General features: G+C 35.2%; 1 protein-coding gene across 1 annotated transcript; it reads left to right on the forward strand.

Moving 5' to 3' along the window:
• Positions 1 to 23,282, forward strand: LOC129270524 (sodium/calcium exchanger Calx-like). The gene is made up of 9 exons (XM_064105897.1): positions 1 to 47; positions 6,828 to 7,060; positions 7,558 to 7,739; positions 14,268 to 14,497; positions 14,963 to 15,087; positions 16,542 to 16,755; positions 17,227 to 17,405; positions 17,956 to 18,291; positions 18,782 to 23,282. Exons 2-9 carry the CDS (start codon positions 6,887 to 6,889, stop codon positions 19,016 to 19,018), a joined length of 1,677 nt encoding a protein of 558 aa, XP_063961967.1. The 5' UTR covers positions 1 to 47; positions 6,828 to 6,886; the 3' UTR covers positions 19,019 to 23,282.
• The last annotated feature ends 482 nt before the right edge of the window (positions 23,283 to 23,764 follow it).

Genomic DNA, 23,764 nt, shown 5'->3' on the forward strand with positions numbered 1-23,764 from the left:
ACGAAATGGTCCCAGCGGAAGTCAGACAAACTGGTATCAACTCGCAAGTAAATCAAAAAGTCACCACACACACACACATCTGACATTTGCTCTGGCATAGGTTGCACTGGTGAAATATGCTTTAAAATCACATGGTGTCATTCGTTTATGGATATGTTTGAAAAATGGAACGATGGATGGCTTCAAAGCTATAATAAATTTTGAATTTAAACTATAAATTTTTGTAATCTCAGCTTAGTCGATAAATCAGAATTGATAATATTGCTAAAAATAAAACAGGTGTGTATGATTATACAGGCTTTGTGTGTTTGGTAGATTGAGAAAATGAGAACTGTTGTGTTTTTTTATTTTTATATTTTTTATGGGATATGTTTAATGAGCTCCTGGTTTAGTTGTAATTTGGCCTTGGGTTCAATTTTTATCAGTTCATATTGACCAATGCATTAACTGCCAGAGCAATTGTCTGAAATCAGAATTTTAGACACACTCTCATCACTATTGTATTTTTCTTCTTTTACTATAATAGCCCCCTTTGGCCATTTTGTTTCATATCAGATTTTAAACGTGGAACATGTGACTATGAATTAAACTGAAATTTATTCATTGATTTCATTTTCCATGGAATTTTTACAACTTCAGGTGTACCCCTCACGCATCTTTTACATGTGATATTTATTCATTTATTTATTACTGTACATACGCTTTATCCCGGCAATGGTTGTGTTATTTAATCCTGTATTGGAGGTCATTTATAATATACGAAAATACATACATACATGCATATGAGTTTATTTTGTGTGTGCGTGTGTGCGAAAAATCCATAGTTCCTAGACGGAACAGTACATATTCCATAGCGATATCATTTAAGTTATTGGTGTACGCTATTTCCATATAGAAATCTCTTCATGTTTGTCTTTAATCATTATGATTGTCCTCTATTTTACCATCCAGTAATTCTCCAGTGACCAACCAGTGTGTCCTAATAATTCATAATGGAGATCCAAAGTAATGTCCATCCCTTGATCCAACCCACCATCATCGGTACCTTGATTATATTTCTCACGTTTCCCGATTCCAATTAATCCTCTCATTTCTTTACCCCATCTATACACAGATTCCAACCGTCATCGGTGGTTGACTATCGTCAGTATAAAGTTCATTTAGGATGATGCATCAGTTCCTCATCATGAACCCATTACTAATTTCAGATGATTTTTCCCCCTCTTCATTCATCTTCATCATGTCCTTTGCCATTGACAGAATCACATTGTTGTGTATGTTGTGTGCAACCCCTTTTATGCATTGCTATGATAATGTATAAAATATGCAAATTATATTTTGATGCCTTTTTTTAATACAGGCTAACCATATAGCAAAGAGTTTGGTTTCATGACAAGCATATTTTCTTTAATGTTAATACTGATAATATTAAAATGTTATGTTTACACAAAGTTTATGAAATATAAGTGATGTTCTTGGCTAAAATCTATATGTTTGCCTCATAATTATGATGCCAAATTATGCAATTATAAATGATTTCCACGAAAAGGAAGGTATAAATATGACTGATTTCTGTTAATAGGATTTTATGATCTGTAATATTGATGATTTTTATTTATTTCTACTTCATGAGTGATATACTGTACATTATGTATTTGTTTTGAAATTATATAAACTTGTCAGAATCATTTCACTTAACTCATTTTCATCTGCATTAAATTCTAATCTGAAATGTGCATTTTAGAATAGAATTATTTTACAAGAATTTCAAAGCATTAAAGAGCTACTATGTATTGATATATAAATACATATTTATGAAATTAATTGACAAATAACAATAGCATGCATTATATCGCTTCGTGTCTTTTTGGACACCATTGACATTTATGAAGCCTTTTGTTTATTTTCTTTTTCAGTGTCTTGGAATTTACCTATATTCTTACTAGTGATACAAATTGCAGCTATAATGTAGCCAGTATTGCAAAGTTAATTTCCTTCTATGCAAAACATATGTATATTATTAACTTATTAATCTCATTTTAAAGGCAAAAAGGATCTAGGTGTATGTTCTGATCTACCTTATATTCAAATTCATATGTTTATATAAATGAATAGAAGTCAATAACTGGCAGTAGACTTTCAAAAACATTAATGCTTACTGCAATGAAAGTTGCTGTGAAAATGATAATGAATAAGATGATGATGATAATGATGATGATGATGATGATGATGATGATGGTGATGGATGATGATGATGTTGTTGATGATGATGATGATGATGATGATGATAATAATGATGAGGAGGATGATGATGATGATGGTGTTGATGATGTTGATGATGATAATGATGATGATGATGAGAATATTGATAACCAATTTCTAAACATGAAAATGTAATGTAGGATAGTGTGAGAGATCATGTCTTCTCTTATACTCAGCATTTCTTCATTGGTTTCCTTTTATTTTTTTAAATTTCTTCATTATCACCTATTATGCATGGATCTTCATATTCTATTCCAATTACATCATCATTGACAGATAAAGATGGTAAATAATGTTATTTTTTATACTTGATTGTTTTGATTCATCTATTAACCCCTTTGCAAGAAAAAAAAAGAATGGCATGGTCAGTTTAACATGAATGTCTTTATGGTCTCCTGATATAATTTGTCACAAACAGCTGTTGGCAAGTGATGAGAAGTTAAGCAGTTTTCAATTTGAATAAAAACCCCAGAAAGTTGTTTGCTCTGCCTACAATCCTTTCAGGTTAACTCTTTTTACTTCTTTCTGGAACCCTAAAAAAATGACAAGAAGGAAAATAATATGAGAAGAAAAATAAAAATTGACAAAATTCATGACACAATGTTTTGCAAAACAAATTTCATACGTCTTTTTATGCTGGAATTTAATGAGATATTTTTAGAAATTAATTGCTATAAACTGCTTTCCTTTTTCATCGACTTCAAAAGATGTTTTGCTTGCCTGCTTAAATCCTTGCTGGTCTAATATTGCCCGTTACTTGAACTAACAAAAAAGAGAAAAAGAGGAGTGAATGCTGCTGTATAGAAATATGTATTCTCCCTTTTAATGCATTGCTTCATTTTTAACACTATCTTAAAAAAGAAACAATGAAAACATTGTTGCGGCTTTGTATATAACATCAATTTTCCCTCTCTTTTGAGTAGTGTTCACTAGCAAGTTTGCTGTAAGCTTTGGTGAAGCCACATTTTATACTCCTTCAAAAGCTTGCCGTCTTCCACATATGTTCTCTCAATGTGATATAGGGATTTTTGTGTAGGTGTGTGCCAGTATTGCCTCATCTTAAATTCCATTCTAGCAAACAGCCAACACACAAACTACCACCTTAGTTCCCATGACATCCATCTTGTCAATAAAAAAAAGAAAAAAAAAACAGGTCCTGTCATTCAAAATCAAATCTTTGAATAAAATGTTAGACACAGTGTATATTTTACAACATTTCTGGATAATTTTCTTTCAATTTAGAAATAATTTTCATCTATAGTAGATCTGAAATCATTGATTCCTCAGGTAAAATGTTTATTTTAAAACATTTCTGGATAATTTTCTCTAAATTTAGAAACAATTTTCATCTATAGTAGAACTGAAATCATTGATTTCTCAGATACAATGTTTATTTTTGAAAATATCTGGATAATTATCTTTCAGTTTAGAAATAATTTAGATCTACCATAGATATGAAGTTATCACTTCTAAAGCGATGAATAAAATCAATCTTCCTTTTGTAAAAGTGTTTCACTGAATTGCTTTTTTTTTCATTATGAAGATTATTATTTACTAATGATATTTTGGTTTGATTTGATGCATCATGTTTAACCGCATGGATACCATTACGTCTAACTCACCATTCCACCCTCTCACCCTCTTGCTCGTTTCCATTCCATATTTGGATAGTGAAGATACAACCTTATTTTCATTTTCCAATTTTTCCCTTTTCTACCCTCAATCTGTCGAGAATCACCAAGAAATCCATTATTTTGCTCAGTGCTTTCATCTTCATGTTCCTGCTAAAAATAAGAAATCACCCTTCAAGATAACAACAGTGTAAATTACATTTTTGAGTGTTCCATCCATAATCATTATTGTGGCCTGGAAATGTAGAGAGGTGTTGATGACATCGCCTCGTATTCACCGTGTTGCGATAAGGGAAGGTGTGTCCAGTGATGACACGCAAAGATTCTAATCAAATTCTGATTATACGTTTCTTTCTGTTTTGACTATCATGGTGTGAAGAAGGTTGTGTTCAGACAAATTTGTTCTTGGTGTGTTCTCACACAAAATTGATCCAAGAATAATACTCATGAAATTTTTGTCTTGTTTTTTTCTTTGCTGTTGCACAGTGAACTGTGTAGTTAACCCAACATGGACCAACTTTACGTGTACATGTTCCATTTTATTCTGCTCATGATTGTGATTGCCTTTGCATTCAAGCAGTTTTTCTAATCGTAATTCTGGCAAGATTATTTTGCAGATCACCTGTATTTGTTATTTAGAGATGAGGTTTAATTGTCATTTGTCAAAGATTACATTACCACAATCATGTTTTTGATGAAATGTATATAAAAACATCATTTTTGGTTGTAAATATATTGCTTCAACGCAACACCAACCTGATTACCTTTGTCAGATTCACTATATATTACACAGGCTCTAGCCACATTCTGAGATATTGATATCAGTAAAATCGCTACTTGGTCTACCCCCTCTCATTATACTTCCCATTCCGAGATTGTCTCCCCACTTGGTCTCACCCTTGCTCGTTTGCAACCTGTTCATCTTGTTGCTGTTTGAATAGTCCACTTACCATTTTGTTTAATTTCCTGTAAGGCTATACGTATAATTTCATCGAATATTTACTTGGTCTAAAATAGTGTGTGAATAAAAGAACTGTTTATGATTATGAACTAACTTTTCATTTGGGAAAGTGTGAAAAAGTATGAAGACAAAGTGAATATTAGACCCTCAGGGCATTACATTACATGTAAATGACAGTTAGATCAAATATTGATATCATGTTCACACTCACATAGTCTGATCTTTTATGAATATAAAATAATATGTACTCCTAGCATTTTCACTTTCACTTTAACCACTCTTCTTTATTCGTCACTCTACATGAATTCCAATTAAATCTGTGAAGATGTTGAATTAGGTTTGTACAACTTACTCACTTCTTGATTTGTGGTGGTCTTACTTAGTTCCTTCCCAGTCCCACAAAAGAATTATTTGTTTATCATTGACATTCCTGTCAGAAGCATACATTCCATATTTTTGTGTGTCTTGTTTTACCTCTTTTCTTCATGTAATTATTTTTATCTTTTAAGTTATTTTTAGTATTTTATTATTTAATTTCTGTTGAGGTACAATTTTTCAATTTTATCCTTGTTCTCTGTTAAATGTTCTCATTCCTTAAAGTTGTATTTTAAAAACTGTCATCTGACTTCCCAAGCCAGCCCTTGTTTTCCCTTGTACAATTTCTTGATAAGTTTTGCCCCCAAAAACCGTACATATGATTTTGCTTGCTATTACTCCCTTCCATTGCATGAAATATAGAGGGCTCCTTTCCTGTGATATGCAACCAATGCAATAAGAATGAAAAAATACACATTTTCAAACCTGTATTTGGCAGTTTAATATTTGGCCTTCCTCTGAATAATATGTTATTTGTATTCATGGTTGCATATAGTTGAGAGGCAGTATGTTGCAATCAACTTCTGAACTGCCAAGAGATAATCAGATAGATAGATAGATAGATAGATAGATAGATAGATAGATAGATAGATAAAAGTAAAATGGTTTCTGTGAGAAATTTCTGTTTGATTTTTTTCAAAGCTTCACAGATATTTTTTGATGTTTCCATTCTGTCATGACAGTCTTGTATATTTCCATAAAATCAGCTTATTTTCATCTTTATGTACCACAATATTTTTTTAAAGCTGTGTGATTTCTCTCCATCATTTTTGGTGTTCCTCATTTTAGCTGTTCCTAATTTAAGCTGGGAAATTTACTTGTTTGGGACATTGGTGCCATGTGTTGAAATCATTGCTGTGTTACAACCTTTGTTTTTGGCATTGTCTCCATATATTTATTGATCCATTGATGTGACAACAGTATTTACATTGCTCCGTCTTCAAGTTTAATGTTTAGATTCACATTGTTGCTCATGGTGTGATTCATTTCCACGTATTCAATATATTATAAAGAAGTCATGAATAGATTTAAAAAAAATTTAATTACATTTTCAGAATATTATTCATATTGAAGAGTTTAAAAATTTTTTTATAAATAATCTATTTACCAAATTGATATGTACTTTTGAATCTAGATTTAATTGTATCAAATCAAAAATGATTTTCTTTTTATACACATCATTACAAAAAAGAATTGTTAGTACTTTTTTATTATTGTTCTTAATGGGTCATAAACTCTTGACAGAAAAAAACTGCTGTCAATTTAATCAACTTGTCTCAGAAATAGAACTTAGGGATGAACATGAATTTGGCTACTGGAACATACATAAAAAAATTAATTTCTTATTTATTGAACTGCCAATGATATTCTTTCTTTATTATTTTCGTGATCAACTATGAGAAAAGTTAGGTCAATTTAATTCTGTCCTGCTTGCCTTTCTTTTCGTCGTGTAAATACTGGCCCTCAGTTCTGTATCAAGCTATTAGCTTTATGATAGGTATTCATGATTTCTCCACTTTGCATACTTGAAAGAGGATAGAAGTACACATCATCCATTGACTTACCCCCATCTCTCCCCTTCACCCTCCTTCCTGTAGCTCCTGGGACGTCTCACCTTACCGCTGGCCATGTCGACAAGGAAGCCGTCAGCGAATTCATGAAGGAGGTCGGCAAGCACCCTGATCTGGATGAAACTACCATCGCCAAGCTATTGGCATTGGAAGTACAGCAGCATGAGCATCATTCCCGGGGTTGGTATCGTATCAACGCTTCCCGTGCCATGGCTGGTCGCCAGAAGGTCTCCCCTCATGTAGATCCACACACCTTGGAAGTAAGTTAGAGTTTACATTCGTACATTTTCGCATTTTGGAACGTTTTTTATTTAAACATGCTCATATTGCTTTACAAAATGAAATAACAATAGAAAGTTCTACTCTTCACGTGCTCACAATAAATGAATTTGGAATTTAATTTTCAGGTTAAGATGGAGGGTATTAGAAGAGCTATTTACCCATAGCAGGCAGGGTTGCTTTTGATTTCCATTCTTTGCTTGGAAGTTGTCTTTCCAATTATGACAATCATGATCACAATCTTTATCAATTATTATTATTTATTGCTTTGAGACTATGTTCCATCAGGTAAATAGTTAATAGATAATAAATAAAGATGAATTTATGAAGCGCGTAATTGACAATCTCCATGGGCATTACAGAGGGAGACAAACTAATCTTCACAATGAAAAATAATGATACAACACTAACAAAATATAAAACAATTTAGGTTAATACTGTTTTCTCCCACCTCTTGTATCTTCCAAAACTTTTCTAGCTTTACCACAAGATCAAGAACAAGGAGGTGCCGTCATACAACCCTTCCTCTGACAAGTCAAACGGAGGAACCCGCTCTGTGGTAGAGTTTGCTGCATGCTCCTGCGCTGTCTTTGAGAACGAGAAGAAAGTCAATATTCTTGTCAAGCGATACGGTCTGCTCAGCACACAGCATATGGTCAAGTGAGTATCTTGTTGAGAAGTATTTCTTTCGGAGTAAGAGATAATCTGTTGTCGCACGATGTCGCAAACTGAAGTTGCGACGTTTCGACTGCACCTGCTAGTCTTTGTCAGGCAATGAAGTGGACACTCGCTGCGCGCGCCTTTTATACCGTAGGCTGCGGGCCGTAGGTGCCGGAACTGCCGTGTTCTGATTGGTCGGCGCAACCGACCAATCAGAAGCCGCGGACGGTGCGATCACCGGGGGGCTTGCGGACGTCGGGGAAAACCCGTTTTTTCCCCGACGTCCGATTTATTAGAATCGGTCCAAATTTGTGAATGCATCAAAAATGCTCAGGAAAAGACACTTCATCAAATGTACAGGAGCCCTAAGGAAACCGAAACACCACCCTTTTTTACCCCTGTATAGACAACCTCTAATAATAAATGCACATATGTAACCCCCCTTATACACAGGCGTACTAACGCACACACACACCCTCACACACACACACACACATGGAGACCTCACTCATTGCAATCTGCTTCATGATTTATACATTCACATCCGACCGCAATCTATCGAAAAGGTGTTTTTTACACAATATTTTAAATCGAGACAGAGCTAAGCTATTTCTAACGTCATGAGGTAACTTATTCCATTCTTTAACACAAACTATTCTAAATGAATTCATAGCAGTTTGGGTTCTTGCTAATGGCTGATGGAGAAGGTTTCTTTGACGAGTATGATAATGATGGATCATGGATGGTTGAATTATCCACAAACATGAGACAAAAATGCATTCTGGCCTGATTGGCAGTTTTGGCACATAAACATAAATGTTAAACAGTTAAGAGAGACCAATTCATCAAAAGGTAAAATTTGCAGTTGTAAAAACAAAGGAGTACTTAGTGACCTATAATCCGAATATGTTATGTATCTAACAACTTTTATTTGAATAACTTGCAATTTATGTATATGAGTCCTATATGTGTGCCCCAAGCAATATTGCAGTACGTCAAGTGAGGCATGACAATAGCATTATATAAAGTAACCAGGGTCTGCTGGGGAAGGAAATAACGAAGTTTGGATATCACTCCAACACAACGAGAAATCAGTAGAATGGGGCATTGTGGCCCAGTGAACTAGTCTCTGGACTTTGAATTGGAGGGTCATGGGTTTGAATTCCAGCTCTTGGTTTCCTTCAGCATGAAATATATCCAGGAGGTCATTCCTAAAAAAAAGCAACTTGTTGAGCACCAAAATCAGTAGCTTTGCTAAGCCAGGGTATAGGAATGCCCTGAATGCCTAAAAAGGTGGATATGTGCACTATGAAGAAATACTCTGTATTGTTATTATTATAATTATTTTATAATCAAATGGGAAATTTCTTTGTTAAATATAACTTGTCTTTGTAAAGTCCCCACCACTCATTCTCCTTGGCATGATGATATGTATATATTCATTCATTGAATGAGGAGGACTTTGCCCACTTGTTCCCCCACCCAGATACAGAAATCAATAATTGATGAGTATCGTCTACTTTGCAATACAGGTGGCTGTTTCATAAAGCTGTTCAAAAGTTAAGAGCGACTTTAAGAACTGGTGATCCTTTCTTATGGTAAATAGTATACACCAAAATGTTCATTGGCGATGGTTAAGCGCGTAAGGAAGGTTCACCTATCATTCTTAAAGTCACTCCTGACTTACGAACAGTTTTATGACCCCCCCCCCCCCGTTATCTTCAATGAAATTATGAAAAAAATTGGCAGATTTTCTTGCTCAGTACAACACACCATCCCTCAATCCATGCATTCAGGCTATTATCCAAGGGAATAGGAATTCCACTGGAGAATGCTACTCAAGTTTGTAAATCTCAACGGTTGTAAAGAATTCTCCCCCCTTTTCCTAAATGATCCAGGGATTCAGAGACAAAATTTGGAGGAGAGAGCAATATTAAGTGCTATTTGATAGGGCACTGCTGTTTTTATACATCACATGTGTGAATGTGCAAAGTGTTATTACTTTTACTACTTTGTAGGATCCCTGTGGTTAAGACTATATTGGCTTTGATTTGGCAGACTCATAACCATACGATAAGGCCAAGTCTGTTTTGGAGGCTTTGAATCAGACTACAAATCTTGGACTTATAATTTTTTAGAGTCTTGCCTCAAGTTTTTTATTGAAAAAGAGAACTTTGACAAATCATTCAAGGTGAGTCTCGAACCTGTGTCAGTCTGACTAAACCCTATTGGGTACTATATCTACCAAATCAACGCCAATATAGTCTTAACCAATCTCCGTACACACAATTTTTATATTGTCACTGTGCATCCTGTTGGAAAACAGTCTATTTAGACAAGCCTGCTCTTCAATAGAACTTAACACCATAGCTTGAAATTTTCTCCAATGACTTGAATAATAATAGCCCAACCATATTCAGGGACTCAGTTTTATTATTATGAGGGGAGCAATAAAAAGCTCTCCTAAATCTTTTAAGGGGAGCATTAGCGGAGCACTACAAAAAGCTCTTCTTTGACAGACAAGGGGAGCTCTCTTGTCCGATTTCAAAATGGATGGAGAAACGTACACTAAGTTACAACCCACAACCAAAGGAGACAAACAATCAGATATAGATCTGATCTAGATGCAATATTTATCTCATTGAACTTTTTAATGTCATTCTTGCAAATGTGTTTAATCGCTTACAATACCATTGTGTGTTATTTACAAAACCTTGACAGCGAATTAAGTTTTCAAGGATGACTTGAAGTAACAGTTTGATCATTGACTGACACTCTTGTTAAGCAAAATTTGCTGAGGCGAGTGATAAATCGCTCTACCAAAAATGGATTAAGGAGAGCGGTAGCGAGTGATCACTCTCACTCCCCTTAAAACAGAGTCCCTGCATATTCAAGTCAATATCTTGAAAATTAGAATTTAATGAGGGAGAGAGATTAAGGCACTATAAATGCATTCCTTAAACTCTTGAAGTAGCTTTTAATAAAAAGAACCATAAGTTTTGTATTTTGGTGATGGTGCATATAAGCCTTGTAGTTAGTTTGATTCTTCAAATCTGTTCTGGAAGACTGGATGACTAAAGCCATAGCTATTGTGAATATACTGTATTTCCTGTGTAAAGTTTACAACTTATACAACTTGTGATGCATCAGATCTTGCAATGTTTGTAACCCCACCTTGAAAATTCCTAAGTCTTGTTCAAAGTGAATAGACAAGTAGTTCGTGATAAAAATGTAATTAAATGAATGTATCAAAATTAACATGCATATTGCCTACTCCGCAGAAAAGTCAATGTTTTTCTTGCCCCAGTCCATGACATGAAGGGACATAGAAGACTTGTTTGTGGAGGTTTTGTGGTTTGGGGGTCTGAGTTGGGGGGTCTGAGTCCCATCTTATTATCAGAGAAAAATGAATAAAAAACTCTCCAGGGCTACTTTTGTGAGTACACTTATATGGGACTTTAGGGGGCATTTGGGGGACAAATTAGCCCCAGCAGCAGAGCGCTTAAAAACTTCTCTGCTAAAGCCAGGGGCTGCATTACTGAAAAGAATTAGACACTTTCAATAAAGAAAGTATTGAATACTATATTATTATTTGTTTGTGTCTAGTGTGCAAGCCCATAACCTATTTCATTAAACAATGCAAGCTGAAACAAGGACATTACATATGATTAACTTTCTAGGCGATCAGCGTTTTAGTTGGATAGTAAGAATTTTGAAAATGAGATTGGCATTCATAGTGGAAACCTTGCTTCAGCGATGACACAACTTCATAGGTAATACAGAAAGATTGTCAACAGAGTGTGGAATAAACCAGTGCAATTATTTTAGCTTTATTATAGATTAAAATTGATTCAGTAACTTTAATTTTCAAAGGCTTAGCAACCTTCACATTAGGACATTTCTAGGAGTTACAAAATACTGGAGGTGACAACTCTGAAAGCACAGCTTGTAACAAGCGCAGTGTACTTAGAAACATGAAGAGATAATTCTATAAAGGATTGAGAAGAAATAACTTTAAAAATACATTACAAAAAAAAAACAGGGCAACTAATACACAACATGTAAAGTGAAACGGTTGATCATCAAGCAATCATCCCAAACTAGAACCAGACGAATCACTTAATCTAGCAACCAGACGTGTGAAGTTTTTTCTTTAGTCTTGTCTTTAAAACATTGCCACTGTCACTGTATTACCCTGTCTCATAACTCCAGTTAACATACATAGGTACATTCTCTCTTTTAGGATTTTTTTTTTGCAGTCTCTCATTAACCTGAATGCTCAGCAATATGGAGTTTTATTAGTGATAATAAAAGTATATTGAAAAATTTTATACCATTTTCAGAGCAGTAAGTGGTACTTATCATGAATAAATGCCACTTAGCGTGAGTTATTCACATTGATCTGAAAACTATGCAGATCAGTGGTAAGTCATTACCCACTGCAACTTGGCAATGCAATTAAAAAAATCACTGTTGAAAAATTCAAATTGGCATTTTTTGATAAAATTGTTCTAATTATTAGTTTTTACTCATGTTACATCCATTTAATATTTTTCAACATATGTAAATGAATAGAAAAGTAATGATTGTTGCCATTTTAAGGAGCTTGACAATGTAATGCGAATAACAAAATCGCTGTTGAAAATGCAACCTGGCAACTTTGTGCTAAACTAATCTTATACAGTACCATTAATTTTTAAATCATATTATATATATATATTTTTTTAAAAAATATATATGAAAATTAATAGAAAATTCATGGTTGTTGCCAATTTAAGGAATGAAATCAGATTAATTTTGACCTTGTGAAAGCTGTGTAGCCCCATTGGTAGTTCAACAGTCTCATGGTGTGTTGATAGCGTGAGCTCAGCATGCATGCAGTGATCCACCAAGGGCTGGTTTCATGAAGACTTACATCTGTGGTAGATTTGCCCTGATTGTTGTAACAAAAGTGTACTATGAAACCTTGATTGTGATTGGCTGATGAGCCCTGTTATCATGGTAGTTGCCATGATGTCAAAATTACCATAGTTTTAACTCTTTATGAAATGGACCCCCTTGGCTTGTAATAGATCAAACTCTGTCATTAGCCCTTTACACATGATCAGTCAACGGAAAACCAAAGGCTGCTGTTCCTATAACCATGCCATAACCAGGATACCTTGCCTCTGTATTTGTTAGTGGAAATGCAATTTAAAAATGCACTAATATGCTGGAGAAAGATATGCACAAATGAGCTGCACATTATGCAGATACAGTAAAATTTACTTTGTAGACAGGTTGAACCTTTCTATAAGGGTTGAACATGTTTCTGTTGAAAAAGTAACTCCCATAGGAAATCAGCAAGGCTGCATCCCACTGCAACAATGCCAAGCTGGTATATAACCAATTAGGTAGGAAACATTTTATCTAAAGTTACCAGTCATAGTGGCTGACCCTATAGATGACAGAAATTACTCTCGAGCCTTTAATAGTTAAAGTGGAAATATGACAACCTTACAATCATAAGTCCTGTGCTCTAACCACCATACCACACAACCCTCAAATCATTGCCCAGAAAGACCACACAAGGGAGACATGTGGTCTTTATAGGCAGGGATAATGGGATAAATGATGAAAGAAAAACCAAAATTGTGGTCTTCATGAACAGGTGTCCATTCTATTGAGATGGTCATTGAAACACACTTGAATGTATGATTAACATTTTAATTTTGGATCAGGCAAAAGAACGACAAAATAAAAATAAATTATATTTTCTGGGGCTACTTTTCACAACTTACTGCCTAAAACTGCAACTTTGGCCAAGCTCTAACATAGCGATAAATGGGGATTTTTCAGGGCTCCTGTTTGTTTCCAGAGCTCTTGAGCATTTCAGGACAAAATTCCCTCAAGGCTCAATGTAATTTTATCCATTTTGGATAACATTTTGTTAACATTTAGCAGTAATGGTCTTTCAAAGTACTCCTGGCCAAGGGAAGATACCCCTTTATAATGAAATTATTACAGTTCCTATCTTGTTGCGATATTGAAAGTATGTCCATTAATCTAATTGCTCCCTGGTGACAGAAACCCATTTGAACAACACTCTGCCCTAGTTGGCAAATGTGGAAATAAAAAATGTAAAAACTGATAGGCATTTGGGACAAGAAAGTGGTATGTCAAGTAACATTGTAATGCTGATAGATTTTTGTATTTTCAGTCGCTTTGGCTGCAAATATATTTTTCCATAAGTCCAGAAAAAACAAAAATTTGATAAGAGACCACTGTAAAATAAGAAAAATCCTGTTTTATTAGCTTCATATGGACTGTTATATCGCCTTTCTCTGATGGATATTAAGTTTAAAGGGACAACTTATAAAAATGGGACCTTATGCCTTCTTGTCAGGTGCTCAACACTGAAGAATAGAGAAGGTAACAATAACACATTATATAAGACAGGGCCTTCTGGAAGATCAGTAAATAGCTGAAGTTGCAACCCTGTGTAAATATGAGTTATTATCGTTGGTAATAATGTTATTATTTTTTCAGGTTTGAGACGTTTGACGGTACCGCTGAAGCCGGACAGGACTACATCGCGAAGAAGGGTCAACTAATCTTCGAACCTGGTGAAACCAGCAAGAGCATTGAGATCGAGATCATCGATGACTACGAATGGGAACCAGATGAAACGTTCTTTGTCAAGCTCCACGTCGACACCAAGGGCACAGCTATCCTAGGATCCCAGAGCATTGTCGAAGTCACTATCATCAACGATGACGGTAAGATCTTTATCTACTGCCCCCACCCCCACATAGGCAGCCAACCATACACATGCTTTCTAGACTTTTAGAGATACCCCCATTCAAGGATGGAAATGAGTTACTGACCCCTTATTTCAAGTTTCGGAAGGAAAGCCAGCAAAATCATATGCCTTCTCACGGGTGTTTGGAAGGAAAACTAGCAAAATCACCCTTGAAATTTCGGGATTGTACGGCCCCCTGTTTTAATGATTTTGATCTGGATACCTCCAAATAATGTATCGTAGAAAAAAAATGAAAATGAGCATTGAATGAACAGAACAAAACATTCAATAAGAACTCAGTAAAATGTCCATGACATTTTACTTAGAAAGAGATTGAGACCCAGGGGATAGAAAAACTTCCATGTTAAGAGATAGAAAAAAACCCAACAACATTCCCCCAAACTCTTTCATTCATATTTTCACACATATTTTCTTCTTCTAGAGCCCGGAACTTTGGAGTTTACCAAGACCAGTTTCATAGTGAAGGAGAGCATCGGATCGGCTGTACTACCGGTGATCAGGAACCAAGGAAGCGATGGCAAGATTGAAGTCTCATGGAGGACCAAGGTGTGTAAAGAGAAGCTTTTATGAAAGTTGGTAATACTAAACATACTTAACATGTAGCGAGTAGGTTTCAGTGCAATGGTAAAAGATTTGCATGAGGTGAAAGAAAGATGCTTTTTTCAACAAGGTGCAGGTACAAGTTGAATAGGGTGTCTCTCTGTCACCAATTGCGAAATATAGTACCATTGCATGAATAACAATATTCACCATTTGTGTTGTATAACACCTCAGAAATATGTGGAAATACTGTACTGTAGCTATACTTTACTTTTCCAAGGTTAAGTTATTGACATGAGAAAAGAATTATTAAAGCAATAATCAAATCACTGAGCAGCATGTGTTGCTAACCAGCAGTGATTCAAGTGCATTTAGCTAATTCAGCAGTGTTTATTTAGCTATTTTGCCCTTTGTGTATTGCACCTGCAGATTTAATACCTAGTGCAGTGATTTAGAATAGGTAGCCAAAAAAAATACATTCTCTCAACCTAAACACCAAGCTGCGAACTTTAATCATCCAATGGTTTGATGGTCAGAGTGAGTTCAACTTAAAATACTGTCCTGTGTCACAGGTAATAAAATTCAAATGGAAGGAATATAGATAACATATGCATCAAATTCCCAGGCGAGATCACATAACATGATGGAATTGACAAGCATCCAATTCTAATGTATTCTTGTATTGCAGATGACAAGAATTCATTCCTTCAGAGTAGATTACAAACATGAAATATACATCTGAAAATTTAACCTGTATTAGTTGATTCACAAGGACAGATATACATTAAATTCTGATGCAAGGCCAAATAACAGGATGAAACTGACAAACACCCTGGGTATTCTAGTATTGCAGGAATAGGCATTCCTTCAGAGTACATGCAGATTACACATGAAATATACAACGGAAAATTTCACCCATTCTAGCTTATTTACCAAAACAGATGTATATTACATTCTGAGACAAGGTCACAATCATAGGCACCGTGTTTACATGCTGCCCCGGCTCGCGGTGCAGATCTGCGAGCCAGTGTAGACTCGCCTTTTTTATGCATGTAAACGCGATTAACTTGCCCCTTCTTGTGGGGCAGACACAGCAATTTTGCTCTGCCAAAATAATAGGATCAGACCTGCGAGCCGGGGCAGACACGGCAATTTTGCTCCGTGTAAACTCAAAGTCAAGTCTGCCCCGGCAATTAGCGTGCGTTTCATGACAAAATTTTCATGACTGATCTGTGTTCTTGTCCCGTGAGCCGATTCTGATTCGCAAGCGGGGCAGCGAGTAAATGCAACGCAGGATAATCCAAGAGCCAGGGAAGCGTGTAAACACAGTAAGGATGACATTGATTGACAAGCACTCTAGGTATTCTTGTATTGCAGATTACTGGTACAGGAAGTGACATCCCTCTATAGCAGATTAAAACATTTTTATCTAATCTTGACTCTTCCTTATCTTTGTGCAGGATCTTGAAGCAGTCAACGGCCAGGACTACTCCGGAGGCGAGGGGACTCTGACCTTCGAGCATGGCGAGAGAGAGAAATTCATTGAAATACCCATCATTGACGATCAGGAGTATGAGAAGGATGAAAGCTTTGAAGTAGAACTCTTCGACCCCACTGCCGGGTCACAGCTTGGAAGGCTCAAGAAAACTGTTGTCACTATCATAAATGATGATGGTAGGTCCTGTTCTGTATTGTAATAAAGTAAAATTGTATTATATATACAATTATATAATTATACATGTACAATGCTTTGGCAATTCTTTTTATTTAGATATATTGTGAAAGAAATGAATATAGAGAACAGTGGTAGGTGGAGCTTAAATCAAAGTTCCCCAGATCTATCCTCTCTTTTGAAAATATGTAAGATGACAAAGTTGCAACAGTAAAGTTCTTTAAAAAACAGGTCCCAGGTTTCTTGTGTAATGTTATCACTTATTCTATGAATTGTTATGTATTCTTTATTTACTTTCCATTTTGCCATATAAATAGTAATAATGATAATAATATTTGCAAATGAACTTGTATCTCTAGAGAAATGAATTGTGAAGTACTTTGTAACCGCAATGAAGAGATGCCATATCAAATACTCAGTGGATTAGAGTGAATTTTGAATATCTTTTTTATCCCTTTCTCTCTCCATTTTAGACTACACCACCATGTTGGATCGTGTTGTTAAGATCACTCATGTCAACCTGGATAGACTGAGAATTGGCAATGCTTCGTATGCAGATCAGTTCCGAGATGCCATGAACGTCAACGGTGGCGATGTTGAAAGTGCCACCTTGTTTGATTACATCATGCACTTCATGACTTTTGGTTTTAAGGTGGGCCATTTTCAGCTTTCTGGAAAATTGGGGAAAACAGAGACATTCCGTAATTACATCAGAGGTGTAATAATGATAATAATATTCAAATTTTATATAGCACTTAATACATTGGTATGGTAGCTCTAAGTGTTAATACAGATATATAATTACCCCTATCATCAGGTCCTGGCATGCCCACACATTGTATGCATTTTCTTCTCTCCCTTGGGAGCATTCCAACAAGAGTTTTAAGACTTGATAGCTATTTTTACTATGTAGGCTTTCGCATCCTACTTGGTACCCATTGATAAAGCAGACGTGGCTTTGTCGTCTGTCTGGTCTCAGGACATTCAGAGCAGGCTTATCAATTTTCCCCTACCAAATCAAACTGCAGACCCATTTTATAAAACAAATAATGCATAAGTTTGAATTTGTGATGTTAAGTGGTGATACAGGGATTCTGGATAGACTATGTACAAATGGGATGTGAACAAACATTACACCATGGAACATTCCTATTAAGGCATTGTTTTCCCATTAATTATAACTTTTACATTTTCTCTTGTAGGTTATATTTGCCTGTGTACCCCCACCCCACTTCCTCAACTCTCGTGGGTGGATCACCTTTGTGGTGGCATTGGCTTTTATCGCTGTCCTGACTGCCATCATTGGTGACTTGGCGACCATCTTTGGGTGTCTCATCGGCCTCCTAGCCCCTGTCACTGCCATCACATTCGTAGCCCTTGGAACCAGTCTCCCCGATACCTTTGCCAGCAAAACGGCAGCCGTCAATGAGAATACCGCAGATAACTCCATTGGTAACGTGACGGGTAGCAACTCCGTCAACGTGTTCCTGGGCTTGGGGCTTCCGTGGCTTGTAGCTGCCATCTACTGGGCAGCCAAGGTAAGTCTTTCAGAATTTGTTTCTCAATTCTCATTTAGGAACATTATTTCTTGGCTTTTTTTTTTGTGTAAAACCATGTACTGAGGAAGTAAGGTTACTTATGTGTGATTTCTGTTAATTTTTTTTAAAGTCCTGAAGAGGTCCAAACTTATTTTATTGCCAAGAGGTATATTTTTCTATTCATTGTGAAAAAAAATGATATTCAAGTGTGTTTACTTGCTACTAATAGTGACATCTAATTTCATTATATATTTTCTATTGGTGCAGACATTGTCGATGTGTGAGAGATTAATACATGAGATTTGTATAGCGCACTTTCCATCTTGATTAGATGTGTGCTTATTAATGGTCTCATATTTTAGTGAGCTATAAATCCCCAAAGATGTGGAAATTTTATTTTATAAATGAAAGCCTAAGCTTTTCATATAAATGTATAGATGTTAGAATTTACCATCAAGTTATCTGTATGTTCTCAACCCCTCTTCTGCAGGATGATACCTTTGCGGTTCCTGCCGGTGGTCTTGCATTCAGCGTGGCCACCTACACCATCTGTGCCATCGTCTGCATCATCATCCTCATGATAAGACGGTACGTTGGTTTCTTCGGCAAAGCAGAGCTTGGCGGTCCTCCCATGGGTCGGTACGTCTCCGCCAGTATCCTCATCTTTCTATGGTTCCTTTACATCATCCTCTCATCTCTCTACGAGTACTCGATCATCAAGTTGTAGGTAGCCAATGGACCTACTCGACTCGCGAAGTGCACCATGTACACTGACCGAATGAATTTATGATCAAACCTGTATACAAAAACTACCTAAAGGATATTTTAGGTGTCCTAATGTAATAATGATAATAATTTCGAGATAGCTGACATTGTATAGCTTCCTTTTATTATATTATTATTATTAAGTTTGTGTGGTCTTTGTATACAGGCTTCCCTGCACACCGTAATTCCTATGTTTCATAGGAAATTGATGATCATGAGGTCTTTGTTGCACTAGTGGTTTTTCCACACAGGATTGCCGTACATTGTCCTCCTCAAAGCATAAAGTGTCAACTCATTCAGTGTCGAGTTCATGTCTATTTTGTTGATTCTGAGTAGACATCATCAGCTTCCTGTAAATAGGTCCTCAGTCTCTGTACCTATCAGCAGTGGGGATCATCGAGTGGTGTTTCACCAAGAGTTAAATCTGACTTAAAATCAGTTGGGTGCGGTCTATAGCGCATCACTGCATTGGTAAGATCATGCATTATTTGTTTTATATATCATGTGCGTGTTGCCATATAAGAATGACTTAAGTCACTTTTAACTCTTTGTGAAACAGGCCCCTGTGATATTAAGCCAGTGATGTTATGCTCCATTGAGTGTGGAAACGGAAGGATTGCTAATGAAGAGGGATACTACTGAACACAATTACAATAAACTAATATAAATTCAGTTTATATGACACTTTCATGAATCAGGGCTACAATAGTAAATTTTGACCTGGAAAAACAGAAAAATGATGTGTTGGTAACTGTCAGCTTATACAAATCAATTAGGTAATATATAATCAGAATTGTATATGAAAATGCATTCAGACACTGGGATGCTAGTTATCTCAAACAGTATTTGGAAAATGCCCGGTGTAATATTTCTTGAGAATGAAATCTACCATGAATACCATTTTGCGATAAGTGGAGCGGTTGTGTCTACGGTATTGATGATGACTCAGCAGCAATAACGTTCAGATAGAGGGGTTTAAAATCTACTGATATTTCAGGGGTGCGTTTCACAAAGTATGACTTAGAGTTGCACTTAAATGTTGATGCGTATGTGATATGCGATGTGCAAACTTATTGATCAATGTCCATTTACATGATTTGACCAATGCTATGATGCCTTTTATACTGCATGCAACAAGGCATTTAAGTGTGACTCTAAGTCATACTTAATCTTTGTGAACCCCCCCCCCTAGGTTATATCGGATTTGAAAATTAATTGTTCAGCGTCAGGAGAATAGCGTACAGCTGCATGCAAAATATTTCTACACATCTGTTCACTACTTGCATGAGTTGAGAAATGTAACTCATTTTTCCTGAATGTCTGAGTGGTTGAATAATTTTGCATTCTACTGTACAAGCCATTTTTCTGATGTTATCTTTACTTTCCATTCATCAAGCATAATTCTGGATGCGGGATGGTGGAGAGAAACACAATTTTATTCAAATATGTACCAAAATTTCTGCAACAAAAATGTACAAAGATGTAAGAAATATGTACAATACTTAGTTAATTAGCAATAGATGGTACATGTAGCTTGTGGAGAGAAAACACTCAGTGAAATTATTAGCTAGTTATTTTGTACAAGATTCTTTTATAAATGACGTGATTCTTTGAAAATCACCTGTGTTTCTGTTTCTCTTCCATTTTCTACTTGAACATGAATTTTCATTTCAAAGGACCATTGAAGACTGGTTTTTTTTCGAGAATGTAGAAAAGGTCTTGTGGTAATTTTTTTTCCTTCATCCTGCAAAATTTTTCAGTGTAAATAATTTGCAGGATGGCAATGATGTATATTTCAAAATGGGTTTGTGTTTATTTAACAGTTGTATTTATTCATGTATTGAGGGATAACTAATGGAGTTCATCATTTTTTATGAAATATTTACAGAATGTGTAATGGGTACCTGTAGTTAAACAATTTGCAAACAAATACTTCAGAATAATATGAATGAGTCAACTCTTTTTAAAATGATATGTTTCTGTTTTGAAGTATCATTATGACCTCCAAAGCATAATGATTATGCTTAATCTCATTGTTATATTTTGGAATTCAGTTATAATACATAATGGTTTTAAGAACTTGAAGCTTTTGCCAAAATGTATATAAATTATGTGCTGATTTTTAATGCTATAATGTTCACTATATTTCAATCCACATCAATTAGGATTTCTTAGTATTCATACATATAAATTATTGATGCATAAATTCTTCACAACTATTTGAACAAGCTGCCAGTTAAAAGGTACATAGGTGAATTATTTATTTGATGTTTGGACTAAAGATTCTGATTTTTTTTATATAAATGTGAATTCAATTGATAATTACCTATCCAAGAAAGCTATTTGAAAAGTATACATGAATGTATACAATATCTTGAGATAAAAAAAAAATATGGACGTGAATATTTAGATAATGTCATTTCATGCCTAATGAGAAATATGATTTATTGTTTAATAGTTTAGTAAAAGGAACTTACCAGACCAGTTCTCAGTGACTGAAATAATTTTCAGGAGGTATTTCGGTATCTTCCTTTTTGTATTTTTTTTTTCTCCAGTCTTTCAAACATTATTGGGATCTACTTGCCTTCATTTCTCTGAATTATTTTCAATCCTATCTATCATTCTGTGTATGTCATATGTATGTTTGAGATCATAAGAGGAATTTAGACATCTATACACACACACGCACACCCTCACACACACACACACACACACACACATATTGAAAATTGCAAGAAGAAATGACATTTCACTTGAAGCTGTTGTGTCATATCTGTTTGTGAATATGAGGGAGAAGTTGCTGTTTATATAATCTGATATAACAGTGTCAGCTTTAAGCAAGAACTGTATTCCTAATACAGTGCATATCAAAGTAAAGGTATCCAAATTTAAATGGCTGATATGAAAAAAAAGAGATAATTGAATGTTACAATTTACATTTATTGGAGTATAAAAGTTCAACTCCTTATTTAATTTTGATACCTTAAGTGTACAACTGACACTATGCATGGCTTTATAATTGATTTAGCTAAAAAAGGTACATTTTCTATTTTTCCCCCAAGTTTTGGTCAAATGAATTTGAAACTGATTGGTCAGTGACGAATTTCAACCTTTTCAGCCTTGCATTCACTAACATAACCAACGAAGGAGCTATTCAAACTTACCATGTCCACTGACAAAGAAATTACTCAGGTGAGGCATCAGTGAAAATGTAATCTTAGCCCTTCTTGCCAAAAGTTGAAAAAATGGAATTTGTACCTGACATTGTTGAGTCCTGAGTCGTCAGTGGTTTAAGAGATGCAAGTAGTGTATTAATAGATAGCTGAGGAGTTGATTCTTCACGTTTTGATTAAATTTAAAATACTGGTATATCAGCCCTAAAAAAACTGGATAACCTTTTTTGATACGCACTGTATATGATAATATATGTGGCATTAGTTTGTCATATTTCTAATTTCGTAAAAAGACAGAATCAGGGTTTACTATTATTTAGAAAACGAAATATGCAGGTTTAGATATGTGGCAATATTTTCATATTTTGGTTTAAACAGATCTTTCCTTTTAGAATTGTGAGATGAAAGAAATTTGGTAAGACTTCTTCATTTCACTTAAGTAATGGAGTATCAGATAGAGAAATTGGCTTTAGAAAATGTGATCAATATGATTGATAAAAAGGGATACTGAACTTATTCAGGGAGAAAATGGGTTGAGAAGTATGTGAGTTCAGTAAATTGTGATTGGTAATTTTACAAGGGGTAAAACCCTTCTTCTGGCTTGTAAGTTTTATTCTGAAATTTAACAACAAATTAAAATGCTGTCACAGAGATCATTCACTAGTTGAAAACCAAACAAAATGATATGTAGAGGAAGCTTTGTCTTGCTTTTAACCTGTGCATATACGCAAGATGAACTGTAGTTGTGTAGATTATGGACATTTATATTGAACAAATTAGCAATATTTATGGAGAAAAATAATTTTATGTTTTTCTTGAAACTGAAGTTTTATTTTTGCTTTCATTTTGTCATAGTTCTAATATAGTTAACTTTTATATCACTATGTTTTATATGTCTTTTTGTGTAGTCAAATATGTATAACAATTATGATGATTTATTAATGAATTTGTAGATGAGGGGTATATGTTTTTTAACCTCTATAAACAGGGGAGTATGCATTTTTTGGTCTATGTTTAGAAATATAGAATGGAGGATCTGTACAGACTATTAAAGTGTGTTCTTTGGTTATGTTCTTGTTGTTGTTTTAAAAGGAAGAAACTAGACATTGCAAGGATGGACTGGGAGAAACCAGAAAGTGAGAATTACTGAAGATAATTCAGAGGATTGGTTGTAAAAAGAGGAATTAGAATTTGAGAGAAAATGAAAAAAAATAAACATGAATTTAAAGACAAGCCAGAGATGGAGACAAGGTTGGTGAGAATGGTCATGATTTAGAGAGAGATAAGGGAAGGAATAGAGAGGTAATTGAGTGTGTTAGAGAGATGGGGAGAGAGAGGAAAAAAGGGACAGGGAGAGGCGGGGGGGGGGGGGGGGGGTTGAAGAAACAGGCCGAGAAACTTGTGTGAACTCATCTTCTTGTTGCTTTTAATTTCAATTCATGGGTGACTAAATGAATACTTCGTTGCCCGCTTTATCCGGGGCTTTGTCGTTGCTGGTTTTTCTTTCTTTCGAAACTATACCCGAAAAGTAATCC

The sequence above is a fragment of the Lytechinus pictus genome, chromosome 10 (genome assembly GCF_037042905.1).
Source record: "Lytechinus pictus isolate F3 Inbred chromosome 10, Lp3.0, whole genome shotgun sequence".
NCBI lineage: Eukaryota > Metazoa > Echinodermata > Echinoidea > Temnopleuroida > Toxopneustidae > Lytechinus > Lytechinus pictus.

Coding starts and splice junctions, on each gene's coding strand:
- LOC129270524 (XM_064105897.1), top strand. CDS start 6,887: ATGAAGGAGGTCGGCAAGCACCCTGATCTGGATGAAACTACCATCGCC. Junction 17,406..17,955: donor TCATGACTTTTGGTTTTAAG/GTGGGCCATTTT, acceptor TTTCTCTTGTAG/GTTATATTTGCCTGTGTACC. Junction 18,292..18,781: donor CCATCTACTGGGCAGCCAAG/GTAAGTCTTTCA, acceptor CCTCTTCTGCAG/GATGATACCTTTGCGGTTCC.